The 13,719-nt window shown below is 38.7% G+C and overlaps 1 protein-coding gene across 2 annotated transcripts; it reads right to left on the bottom strand.

Annotated features, from left to right (window-relative positions):
* Positions 1 to 830: 830 nt before the first annotated feature.
* Positions 831 to 7,110, bottom strand: si:dkey-19e4.5 (UBA_like_SF and PTH2 domain-containing protein). Of its 2 annotated transcripts, none has more exons than XM_046848663.1 (7): positions 6,852 to 7,110; positions 6,425 to 6,540; positions 5,335 to 5,406; positions 5,144 to 5,218; positions 4,957 to 5,054; positions 4,164 to 4,278; positions 831 to 2,190 (listed from the first exon to the last, which is right to left on the bottom strand). In XM_046848663.1, exons 2-7 carry the CDS (start codon positions 6,530 to 6,532, stop codon positions 2,104 to 2,106), a joined length of 555 nt encoding a protein of 184 aa, XP_046704619.1. In that variant the 5' UTR covers positions 6,533 to 6,540; positions 6,852 to 7,110; the 3' UTR covers positions 831 to 2,103. The 2 variants fall into 2 exon arrangements, with proteins under 2 accessions (XP_046704619.1, XP_046704620.1); XM_046848664.1 differs by lacking the exon at positions 6,852 to 7,110 and adding an exon at positions 6,641 to 6,836.
* Between the last annotated feature and the right edge of the window lie 6,609 nt (positions 7,111 to 13,719).

The raw sequence follows: 13,719 nt of genomic DNA, 5'->3' as shown, positions 1-13,719 counted from the left end.
TATTGAAAGCGGTGTAGAACCGCACCTTAAAGGAAGAGCTCGTGACCGGAGTAACCGCCATGTTGGCTGAGCAGAGCTGCACGTAACCTCCGAGCTCCACCAGGCCCGCCATAAAAGCAGCTTCACGGCTGGATGCTCACATCTCTATACAAATACAGACGCGTTATAAAGGGAAACGATTTCGTTTTCACATATAGATAAACCCAGTCGATCATTATAAAAGCCTGGCGAATTTGGTTTTTCCATGACACAGGAGGACGTGTATCCTGAGCTGGGAGTTGTTATGAGTTTAAGAAGCGATCTGACCAATCACAGACTTCCACGTCAGCACAAAAGGGCGCCTCGTCCCCGCTCAGGTCACAACCCCCCCTCCCCTCTCCAATACCAGGTCGAGCACGTGACTGTTCGCTCGTTTCCCAGACCGAGACTCGCCCGATACAATGCTCCTATTGTACCGCCGCTCCACAGTGCTCAAATTCAGGTCACGTGACAGCTGGCCGACAGAACGCTAAGTCACCGGAAGTGTGAAAGGAGGGGGAAAAAATTAATAATGAACGCGATTGTTTCCTCACGAGATGTTACGTGACAACACATTTCGCAACACAGTACATTGTACATTCTGTCGCATTTCTTCATATCGAGGGAGACTTTTTACTGACCCCCGATAAACCGAGGCGCGTATTTAAAAAAAATGGCGGCCTGTAAGTTATATACGCTTACAGTAATGGCGACTGTCACGTTGTGAGATGATGTTGCAAGGGCCGCCATTTAATTACATTTTAGTGGCCAAGTTTTTTTACGTGGTGTAAAAATAGACACGGAGAACACACTGAGAACAGAGATGATGTATTAGAATTAGTCAGATACAGGGCACAAATCAAACTCTAACCAAATATGCACTTTTCCCTCTAAATCATTTATTTGAAACCTATGCATGATTCAAAATCCATGAGGAAAAAAAACCAGCACCAATAATCGATCATATCTTGTGATTATTATTGACCTATATGTCAATACAAATTCAATTACTTCAGCTTTAAATGTATTGGGGTGAAACCGACATGGTCTAGGCTTATGGTCTAAATCTTAAGTAACATTAAACATTCAGGACACTATTCATTTTCAGGGGGTTTTATATGAAATTAATTTGTCAGACTTAGTGCAAAGCTCTGATCCTGTAACACTACAGTGACATTTTAATTGAGACACATAGCATGCCTATATTATTGCAAATAGCAATTACAGCTTTAGTTCTAGAACTGACATATAGTAGACTACAAGCAGATGCATAAAAAAATAAATAAATAACAGTCAAAAAGTGACAGAAATGGTTAACAATGGCACTCAACAATAAATGTATGGCTTTGGGATTTTGCATTTTCTCTCCCCACCACCTTCTTTATTAGTAATGAGTTTGTGATATGCCTACGTAACAAGGCTCGGTAGGAAGGGGCCATCGTCTCACTTACATAAAAATTCTAGACAAACAGCACAACTCACAAACAAAGGAAGTGCCTTTGTAGGTCATCAGTAAACTCAGGAGTTTACAGGTAAACTTACATTTGGAGATGATGCTTTACATGTAGTGTTAACGATTCATTTGAATCTTTTACAATGACTAAATTGGTCCAACAATCACCAAAACACTATTCTAACTTGAGGGCTATATTTATTTTTTTATATGTAACAGGACACAAGTTGGCATCATCTACCCATTTGATCAATTACTGATATGTTCTATGTGGCTTCACACATTCTTTTATAAAATCAAAAGACCCTTACGTAACCGAGAATAAATGCATATACACTGAAAACGTTAAGTCAACCAGAACTGACACATCCAGCCAACCACCCACATGCGCAGCCCTCCTCCTACTTCAGATAATATTACTGTTATTGTGTGTGTGTGTGTGTGTGTGTGTGTGTGTGTGTGTGTGTGTGTGTGTGTTTAAGGGTGACAGTAGAAGTATGTGAATGCCATAGATTATGCTGTGGGTTTTTTTTGTGCAGCAAGCCTTGCTGCTGTGGGACTGTTCCGCCCCCCTGTGGACACACAGTGACACCATACACATCTGTAGTTCCACTCCATCTTCTCTTCAATGCTCAAAGCAGTTTCAGGCTGCCTGTGACATTATTGACCATTTCTTCCTCTCCCATGATGCCCAGCACAGTGCTAGAACCCGGCTCCACCTAAAAACCAGGAGACTGGAGGTTAAAACATAATGCTTAAATGACTTGAAAAAGTAATGTGATTATGCAGTTTTTTCACATCAGCTGAACAACTCAATCATTTATCATTATTGGGTTAAATGTACACTCACCAAGCACTTTATATGGAACACATATACACCTACTCATTCATGCAATTATCTAACCAGGCAATTTTGAGGCAGCAGTGCAACACTGGAAAACAAGCAGATACAGGACTCAGTGATTTTCATTGTGACATGGTCGCTGATGCTGGATTACGGCATTTAACAGACGCCGTTATCCGAAGCGACGTACAAAAGTGCTTTGAAGTGTCAATCAATAAAAAATAAATAAATAAACACTCAGGATACCATCAGCCTGAACTTTCTTTAGTGGAATTATAGCACACTTTGTTTACATAAAGACAAACAGGGAAAATAAGTGATAGTTCAATTGTTCCAGGAAAAGGTAGGTCTTCACCAATCGTTTAAAGATAGCCAGTGACTCAGCTGGACATCTCGGGGAAGTTCGTTCTATCACCTCGGTGCCAAAACAAAACGTTTTGATGTAATACCTACCTCTTACTCTGAGAGATGGTGGGACAAGTCAAACAGTGCTAGAACATCTGAGGCAGCATGGTGCAGAGCGAGGAGTGATGAAAGCTTTGAGGTAAAAGGGTGCTGGTCCATTTGCCTGCTACTTCATAAGCCAGAAGCCAGTGGAGGGAGCGCAGCACTAGGGTGTAGTCCAGTCTCGAAATGACAGACTGAACAGGCACCTAAGCAACCTGTGTGGATAAAAATGGTCGAATCCTTCTGATGTTGTAAAGTCAAAACAGACAAGATCATGCCAGATTAGCAACATGTAAAGAGAAGCACAGTTGATTGTCCTCGGTTACCCTGGGCTTGCAAGCAGTGGCCGAAGGGGAGATCAGAGAGTCGTGTTAAGATATTCTAAGATCCTGACCTGGAAATGAATCACCTGGAATGACCAGAAGTTCAGTTTAGCTGGAATTGAGTTTCAGCTGATGAGCACTCATCTATGATCTAAACAAAAGCTGTGGTATCTAAGGGAGGGAAGGAGTTGATGAGTTGAGTGTCATCAGCAGAGCAGTGGTAAGAAAACCCCAGGTGAGAATAGGACTTTGCCAAGAGAGCGAGTATAAAGGGGGAAAGGGAGAGGACCAAGTACTGAGCCTTGTGGGACACCAGTAGAGAGACTTTTCGGAGTAGAAGTCGACTCCCTCCATGTGACCTGCCATAACTGACAATCCAGGTAGGAAGCAAACCATTTCCATGCCACTCAATTAATTTTAACACTCCTGAGAGTCAACAACTGTGTCAACTGTTCAGGCTGGTAGAGGTGGTGTAATGGTGTGGGGAGTGTTTTATTGACACACTTTGTATATGTTAATACAAATAACTCACTACTTCAATGCCATGGATTATTTATTGTTGCCGACCCTGTGCATCCCTTTATGGTCACCATTTGCCAACTTCTAATGGATACTTCTGGCATGGTAATATGCGTGGTAGAATAAAATATCTATAGCAAGAAAGTGTACCTGAAATATCTAACTTTAACTTCAAATGCATGATGCAGTCATGTACAACATGGACCAGAATGTCTAAAAAATGTTTTCAGCATCTTATTGAAATCGACGGATTGAGGCTGTTTTCAGAGGAAAGAGATTCCTTACCCAGCATGGGTGGAGCAGAGGTTTTTGGGGTTTCAAGGCCTTAACCCCTCCCTGCTCCAGTGGTGCTATATCATGTCATAACAAAATGAATTCATCTGTGTTGTAATGTATATGCAATAGTAGTAGTATAGTGGTCCTAATAAAAAATATTGGTGCCATTTTAATTCAAGAACAAAGGGAAAGAAAAATATACAGCACAGCAGTGTCTTCAGCATTGTTTCTCACATCTGTGCAACATTTTTGTTTCCATAGGTCACTGATAAATTGTTTCTACCTGTGTGAGTCCGGCATCCTGTATCAGTTTTGTAGGAAGGCTCAGACTCATGGCGAGAGCCTGCAACTCCAAGAGATGTGCAGTGTTTGTGCCCTGTAGCACAATCTTCTTAGATCTGAATGCATAAAAACACAAGGGACGAATAAAATAGATAATCTAAGTGAAATTCTACATTATAGTGTTCTTTATCCATGACATTGATGATACTTCCACCACCATGCTTCATAGTGAAAATGGTGTTCTGCATTTTGATTAGTATGGAGCTTTTACCAAATTTACAGCCTTGTGCCAACATATTATTAGGATTGTAGTAGTCTTATGAAGACCTTCTCCTATTTGAACTGTGGCTCTTTTCTATATTACCCCTCAAAGTCTGCTTTTCTCTGGTTTTGATAACTTCTGTATCTTACTGGTTATAATTCATAATAATGATAATTTTATTTGATCGAGGGTATAATTAGTTCTGTTTGTTTCACCTGAATAATTTAAGTATCTTTAATTCCAGGAATGGCATATTGCATCATTCCGACAGAGCATTCAATCATCTTTTCATAGGAGGATGGAAACGATGTATACAAATCTTATGACTATTTCAAATAAGAAAATCCTTCCTGTTCAATGATTATGGTTATTTCAAACTGTCCTGAGCTTTACACAAGGCCAAAATTCCTTCAAGTCTTCAAGTTAACTAATAAAAACAGAAAGACTGATCAGGTAGCATTCTATTTCTATTTTTAACAAGTGGTTTGTCAGGCTTTCAAGAGTTACTAAAGATCGATTGATGCTGCCTCACCCTGCATGGTCCCATTTCCAGGCCATCTCTCTCCAAGTATTCTTCTCCTGCATGGCCTGGAACAGAGCCACAGCTGCATGGCCCACCTGTGCCGCCACCTAGAGGGGTGCACTAAAAATCTCAGGACTTCATCTGACTTTGCACAGTACATTAAGCAGTTTGGACAAACATTTTAATAGTTATATACCTTCCCCACTCCCATGTTCAGCTCCATGTTCACGACAAAGACCATCTTGAACATCGTATCTTCATCGCCTTCTTCCTGAGACAATTGACAATACAAAGGGACTCAGAAACAGCAACACAAGGCAATTATTACATTATTACATTATTACATGCTTTATTTTAAAATGGAACTGTAGGTGTGTAATCATCAACCTCATTTTCCAGTTTGTTGAAGTAGTACATTGCCGCCTCCTCAGCCGACACATTCCTTGTGTGTAGGAGTGCCTGAAATAATCAGATATCATACACTAATACGAGTCCGATGAAAAAAGAACTAAACAATGAAAAATATAGAGTGCAGTAGAGATTCAGTATTTTCTTGTATCAAAATGTGGACTCTCATTTTGTACAAATATAATATGAGGATAACATATAAAATGCATGTGCCATTGACTATAAACTGTATAGTACTAGAATTTAAAAAAGACACACCCATGCTTTAAGTTGAATTATTTTATAATTCTGTCTGAATTTAAACGTTTTGATTGCACTTTCACAGATTCAAGATCCCTGGTTTGATACTGAGCTCAGGTAACTAACTGTATATGCATTTTCTCTACATACTCTGTGTCCAAGTTTCTACAGGGTGCCCTTCCAGAAATGGGGAGGTTTAGATGGCCTGTGTAATATTTCACCTACGTTTATGACTGTGTGTGTGTGTGTGTGTGTGTGTGTGTGTGTGTGTGTGTGTGTGTGTGTGCAAGGTGCTCTGTAAATGGTTTCGTATCTCTTCCAGGGTGTGTCCCCAAAATGGGATACTGATTCACCACAATCCTAGCTGAAGATAATCTGATTATAAATAAATGTACACCGACCAGGCATAACATTGCCATAACAACATTATGACTAGTGAAGTGAATAACGCTGATTATCTCTTCATAACAGCACCTGTTAACGGGTGGGATATTTTGAGATGCAAGGGAATAATTTGTCCTCAAAGTTGACATTTTCGAAGCAGGAAAAATGGGCCGATGCCCGGGTGAAACAAAGGCCGGCCCGTGTGGTCCGAGCCAACAGACGAGTTACTGTAGCTCAAGTTACTGAAGAGGTTAATGCTGTTAATGCACGATGGATCAGGACTGTTTTGCTAGCAAAAGTGTGACCAACACAATATTAGGCAGGTGGTCATAAAGTTATGCCTGATCGGTGTAGACTCTAAGCAGCTGTGGAAGCTGTCTAGTTTTAAAAGAGTCCACAGTTATTGCAGTAGTGAAGAATTGGCAGACAAGTGGTTGATGCAGACCTGTCTGGCTGCCTCCTCGGGGATATCCAGTTCCCTGAGCTGCTGGAGGAACACTGGGTTCACCTCCTGATGGGCTGAGTCTTGAGGACATTGCTCGGATGACTCCATCACTTCACCTATGTGGACAAAACACACGGTTAGGAGTTAAAGGGCTGGTCTGGTGGGCTGGCATGCATCACGGGTAAAAGTATGAGAGTCAAATACTAGAAAGAGGACCTGATTGGTACAACCACAAATCAATCAATCACTTAATCAATCAGTCAATCGCTTGTTTAGCGTCAGCAAACACTGTCCACGTCTCTCTCTCATCATTTTCCCAACACACGCATGTTGCACGCGAGACAGTTCAGCGCTTGAAGAGCTGCACATGAACGAGCACGAGCGCAGACTCGTCTCTTTTCCCGGTTCGCTAACCTCAGTTACATACCTGCCGCTGCAGCGCACGCGCTCCCACTCAACTCTCAGCAAAAATCAGCACCGTCACGCGCTTCACTGCCGGACTGCGCCTATTAATTCGACTATTCCTGCTTATTATTTACTCGTTCCAAAAACACACAGTGGCACACACTAGTCTAAGTATCCTTTAGAGTTTGAATGAATATTTTACTCTGCTAGCAACGCTAGGTCCGTGCGCAAATGCGTATTGCCAAAGACGCCATACTTTTGCGCGTCAGTATCACTTCCGGGTCAGAGTCGAGGCTTTTTTTCCTTTAACCTTTAACTGTTTTTATTTTTTACAAATGTAGTTATAAAATTAAACTTAAATACACATTATTAAAAAAATATATATACAGTGATGTTGCTTTTTTCACTTCAGAGATTTTATTAACCAGCATTTGTGAATGAAATCCATCAATCCTGTACTTAAGTAAGTGCATAAATGTTACTGCAGTCTGAGCACTTCTTTAATATTTTTACTCGAGCTTCTGAATGGAGTTAATATCACTCAAAATTACTGATCTGTAAAAAACTAGGTTTGAATAATGTATGCAGTTTGGTGCTCCATTCCCTTTTACGTCAAACTCTTTCAGGAGTCTCCTTCTGTTACAAGTCCACAGTACGAGAACGCGTCGTCCATCAAACTCTCGCGAGATCTCTTGGGTTATAGTTGTGGTGTAGACGGTATGATAACACGTTCAAATGTAGTGAAGCCACGGTTTGTCCAAATTAAAATATTTTGATAAAGTACAGATCCTTAAAAAATATATATATTTAAATACACTAACAAGCGAAATTATCCTTTGTTAATTCTAGTAATCAGTCAGAAAATCTGACTGATTACTAAAGTGCTTTTGAGACTTCACAGTTTCCAAAATAAACATTTTTAATTGAACCATATTTGTTGTATAAAGTATAGACCTTAAGCTGTTAGAAATGCATTTTGGTGCATTTTTTTCAGCACATTTTTATAAATTAACTGCAGTAGACAAATTATGAACAAACCACTAAAGACGATGAGCCCAATAATATATGATAGTTGCATGCTTCTTTCTAAATAAAATCTAACAACAAATATATTTAGTCAAACTTTTAAACAATACTAACTGCCCCTTATTTGTTTAATTTACACAAAAGGTTTTGCTGACTTGTTAAAATAATTTGTTTAATTTTATAAAAGTAGATCTTGGCATGACAGGATGGACAAAGGCTTTAATCTGAGAACAAGAGAACAAGCACATCAGAGAAGCAACAGGAACACCAAGAAACTTTTAATCTATATAAAAAAGATTTCAGGAATTTATTTTCTGCATCACTCTAATTTATATTCCACATACTAACTTAACTAAGATAAAATATACTGAACAAAATTATAAACACAACACTTTTGTTTTTGCCCCCATTTTTCTTATGAGCTGAACTCAAAGATCTAAGGCTTTCTATGTACACAAAAGGCCTATTTCTCTCAAATATTGTTCACAAATCTGTCTAAATCCGTGTTAGTGAGCGCTTCTCCTTTACCGAGATAATCCATTCATCTCACACGTGTGGCATATCAAGATGCTGATTAGACAGCATGATTATTACACAGGTGTGCTTTAGGCTGGCCACAATATAAGGCCACTAAAATGTGCAGTTTTATCACACAGCACAATGCCACAGAGGTTGCAAGTTTTGAGGGAGCATGCAATCGGCATGCTGACTGCAGGAATGTCCACCAGAGAAGTTGCCTGTGAATTGAATGTTAATTTTTCTACCATAAGCCGTGTCCAAAGGCGTCTGAGAGAATTTGGCAGTACATCCAACCAGCCTCACAACTGCAGACCACGTGTAACCACACCAGCCCAGGACCTCCACATCCAGCATCTCCAATATTGTCTGAGACCAGCCACCCGGACAGCTGCTGCAACAATCGGTTTGCATAACCAAAAAATTAATGCTTAAACGTCAGAACCGTCTCAGGGAAGCTCATCTGCATGACCCCTCATCGGGGTCTCGACCTGACTGCAGTTTGTCATCGTAACTGACTTAAGTGGGCTAATGCTCACATTTGATAGCGTCTGGCACTTTGGAGTGGTGTTTACTTCACAGATGAAGCCCGTTTTTTATTGTACAGGGAAAAATGCGTAAGGCAAAAGGTGGTCACACCAGATACTGACTGGTTTTTGGACCCCCCAGGCCCCTCAATACAGTAAAACTGCCTGAGGCACACCTGTGTAATAATCATGCTGTCTAATCAGCATCTTGATATGCCACACGTGTGAGGTGGATGGATTATCTCAGTAAAGGAGAAGCACTCACTAATACAGATTTAGACAGATTTGTGAACAATATTTGAGAGAAATAGGCCTTTTGTGTACATAGAAAAAGTTTCAGATCTTTGAGTTCAGCTCATGAAAAAATGGGGCAAAACAAAAGTGTTGCATTTATAATTTTGTTCAGTGTATTTGTTTGAATTTTTTTCGTAAAATTTTATGTCAGTTAATGGGAAAAAAACAGTTGATAATTGTCCTTCAAATAAATCTAAACATTCTAATGAATTCTGTATCTAAACTTACATATTCCAACCTGGAGTGGCCTGAGAAAGGCAGATTTTTAGGAGTTTCAGGAATATTCGGAGAGTTGAGCACTTGTTTTGGCTCATTAATACATGAATACCCTCCTTTGTTCTGGTCTCTTTGTCAGTTTCCCATTTTTCCCCTCTCTTTCTCAAAGTACTTTTTTCTTCTCTCTGGTTTAGCATTACTCCCTTCCCTATATCTCTTTGTTATCTCAGCTCCACTTAGACTCATTACTGGAAAGAAAATTGTATTTCAAAACTATTCAAAAACTTTTCCTTACAAACTGCTGTTTCCCTCCTTTTAATTAGAGGTCCAGTCTTCATTTATATTGTCAGGGCTGTATTTTTTTAAACAGTCAATGAAATCCATTATATGGACTTTTTAAGGAAATTTTTATCCTTTATATGGACTGAAAGATATTGCCAAAAAATAATTAATCGTGCACTCATGTATAGCATCTAATTGTGTTATATGTGTGTTATAACTGTTGTAATATGTAAAAAAACAAATGTGTCAAAAACAATGTAATGTCATGGAAGGTTTGGTGACAGGGTGGACGTTTATTTGGCTAAAGCATTTCGTATTTAATGAACATGGTGTACCTGCAGCAATCCAAGTGATTCACTGTTGAAGCTGACTGTACACGGTTTAAAATATATATATTGAATGTCTGAAAAGTTTTTAGAATAATTATTATTTCACTATGACAGGGTGGAAATGTTAAACTTGACAACATTCAACTACAAACATGGTATGATGAAAATTAGGAAACATAAAATACTTGTGTGTATAGCAGTTGTTTTTAACTCCACTGAAGAAAGTCAAAATGGGAAAAAGGCTGTCACTGAGTACATCAGAGCACTCATTAAAGGGGCATTAACACATTATAAAAGGGTGGAGAATTTCATGTGCAAAATGCTTAATATTATTATGAAAACAGGATATACTGTAAATGATCAAAATTATTGTTTTATTAAAAACCTTGTTAAGGACAATAAGAACATTCAAACAGTATTTACATTTTCTATCATTTATCCATATATTTTTACACTCACTGAAGTTAGCTGAGCAGTGTGTCAGACATGCCAAAATCACAAGTCCAATCACAGAAAATAGTATAAAATGAGGAAAACATATTTCAAGAGACTAATCATTGTACTTGTATGTGTATAAATGTTTGGCCATTTATATTAAAACCTCAGAAGTCCATTGTTGCATTATTTTCATGATTAATGAGTGATTCTGGTGAGGACACCAAGGGCACTTTATTGTGATACTAAACTGAAAACTAATTTCCATCATTGTATCAGAAATGAAAATCACAAAGCCCATGCTGGTGTTTCACAATCCCTATTCTACTGTGATTGAGTGTTTCAAAGGCTCCTGAGCTACTGTAGCTCACATTGCTGAAGAAGTTAATGCTGTTAACACTTAACAGCTCAGGACTGTTTTGCCAGCAAAAGGGGACCAACTCAATATTAGGCATGTGGTCATAATGTTTTGCCTGATTGGTGTTTATGCGCCCTAAAGAGATTTGATGAAATGATTAAAGAAATGTAATTAAATGAAAGGAATGATTAAATTTCCAGTAACATAGTTTGATTAGGCAATGCGGTTTCCCCTATTTATATTGCATTCTTTACGCACACAGCCTGTTCGAGTAATGCTTTATTCTTCAGTTTTCATGTGGGTTTGGTGCAGACTGTGAATAGGATCAAAGCCTTATTTTCATAGTCACTTGGTAGAAAGATGCAGGATGAACCAATGAAGGATCTGTTATATTTTATAGCGATTCTTGTTGTGAATACAGTTCATTCAACAAAATTAAAAATATGCATTACATAGACTTTACATAGACCTTTATTGACGTATGAAATCCGTATGTCTGTCCTTCTGGACAAAGACTTCTGTTACTTTGTAGTAGAACTGTAGTGCAAATATTTAAAGGCTATTTCCTTTCTGCCAGTGGTGAAATAACTAACAGTGGAAGGTATAAGAGAGTCATCAGTACTTGGGTTCGTGCAGGCCCTCATCGTTGAGGCAGGGGTAATGGCTGCCTCGCTGCGTCTCATTTATCAATAGCAGGAAGCCTAAATATCTTTTTACACAGATATGTGAAATAAGGTACCTAGACTATGAAAGGCGATGACATGCAAATAAGAGTCTACAGTCTGTTGGTGTTATTCACACAGTCACAGACATGCTGTGTTTAGCTCAGTTTGAATTGGATTGCACAATCCGAGGTGAGGCAGAGCTCTCTGCTACTGCAATTCATTGTGCCTTGCAGGGAATTTCAGCTGAATTCTGCAAACCATATAGAAATGACATTTATAAAACAAATCAGAGAGAAAAAGCATTGTTTAAAAAAAATTACAATTGAATTATACAGGTGAGGCAGCATCACTGCCTCACCTGCCCTGTTACAATAAAACATGAAAAATCAGCTGAATATGTTACTGCCGATAAGCCACCCAGGGAAAAGTTACAATTCACCTGAAAAAACTGTTAAATCTGCCATTATCCTCCCAGACAAAGTGCAATGAGATACGCTCTGGATGTGGAAACAGTTTAAAGTACAACTTTAACATGTTCTTTAGTTTGTCCTGGTGTTGTTTGACTGTTACCTGGTATTGATTTATTTATATCTATAGTTCATTTATTGACAAAATCCCATATCCTATTAAACTGTGTAGGTATGCTAACTGAAATAATCAATAAAAGTAGGCCCAAAATGAAATAAAAATAACTTAAGAAAAGTGTAACCTGGTATGAATTATTATGGCTTGTATCCGGTACTTTGGATTGCAGCACATTTTACTCGTCCAACAGACATTATTTTAAAACCAACAAAAGAAAGGCATTCTGCAGACATGAGTTTTGTATCTGATCCAGGCTGCATAAAGCGTAAAGATTTTGCACTACATGGCCAGTAATTAGTGAATAATCTAATCATTAAATCCTTATATGCTTTTTGTACATGCCAAATTTAGTCCTCCATTGTTGTCATAATACCCTCCCCACTCTTCTGGAAAGGCTTTTTAGACCATGGGCGTGGGAATTTGTGCTTATTTATCCACAAGAGCATTAGTGAGATCAGGCTGTTTGGTGAGAAGGTTTTTGAGCCGTCAGTTCCAGTTCAGCCCAAATGTGCTCGGTAGGTTTGAGGTCCCAGTTTTGTGCAGGACACTTCATGTCTTCAAGTCTAATTTTCCTGTGAAATGCTTTGTTCACAAAATGCCAGAGCAGGTTGGGCCTCTTAGATGTAGCGATGGAAAATCTAAAAACTACAGCATACAAAGGCATTCAGTACAGTTGTGTGCTCGGGAGAATAAAAACTTAAATCATCTGGTGGCTTTAGGACACTACTTGGAATGAATGCATTTGAAAATACATCACTACCTTAAATGTTTTAAATGTTCACAATCACACAATTCAGTATGAATCTAATGTGAAACTGTGCCATGTTATTATGTCGTTAGCAAGTAGTAATAGCTTTAGTTCAAAACAACTGGTATCACATTCAGTATTATTGTACATTCAGTATTACTGCACACTATAAAAAACATGTGTGGAGGAAATAATAAAAATCCCCCTTTATCACAAGTGTACATTAAAATAGTGTTTAACTGATTAATCATGCTATATTTATTATAAATAAACAAATCAGCCATTAGCAGAATGCTCTCGCGCTGAACGCTGTGAAAGCAGTACCACTGAGTGACACGAGGGAGCGCACTGAGACCGCCACTCAGAAGCGGTGTTAAAAACCGCGATGAAATAAACGTGTTTTCCTTGATTGTTAAAAAAACAAAAAAAAACAAAACAAAAAACAAAACAAAAAAAAAAAAAATAATAATAATAATAATAATAATAACATTTAATCAGAGTACATGTAGAAGTAAAAGCTTTATGACTTTTTGTCAATATTCTTATGGCCCTACGTCCCTTACTGGGCAGCGATGTGGCAATATGGCGAGCGGCAACGCCAACCGCAGATGATAGGCCTGAAAATCTACTTCCATATCCTGCCATGGAACATTAACACTTTCCCAGTACTGACCCTTGACTGAGACTTGTGGATGAATGAACACAAATCCCTGTATCTACACTCCAAAATCTAGTGTAAAGCCTTCCCAGAAGAATAGCGGTTATTATACCAGCATATTATATCTTGAAATAGGATGTTCAACTAGCATAAATGGGTATGATGAACAGGTGTCTACATACCTTTCTCTATATACTATAGGATGTTCCTTTAACTAAATATCTGGAAGCAGGTTGCTTCTTGTATGTGAA

The sequence above is a fragment of the Silurus meridionalis genome, chromosome 1 (assembly GCF_014805685.1).
Source record: "Silurus meridionalis isolate SWU-2019-XX chromosome 1, ASM1480568v1, whole genome shotgun sequence".
Taxonomy (NCBI): Eukaryota; Metazoa; Chordata; class Actinopteri; order Siluriformes; family Siluridae; genus Silurus; species Silurus meridionalis.
This window is presented reverse-complemented; position numbering and strand designations above follow the sequence as displayed.

Excerpts from the sequence above, each read along its gene's own strand:
- si:dkey-19e4.5 (XM_046848663.1), bottom strand. The coding sequence starts at position 6,532 with ATGGAGTCATCCGAGCAATGTCCTCAAGACTCAGCCCATCAGGAGGTG. Across the intron at positions 4,279-4,956 it reads TGGAAATGGGACCATGCAGG|ATCTAAGAAGATTGTGCTAC; the intron begins GTGAGGCAGCAT and ends TTATGCATTCAG. Across the intron at positions 2,191-4,163 it reads AGGATGCCGGACTCACACAG|GTGGAGCCGGGTTCTAGCAC; the intron begins GTAGAAACAATT and ends CCTGGTTTTTAG.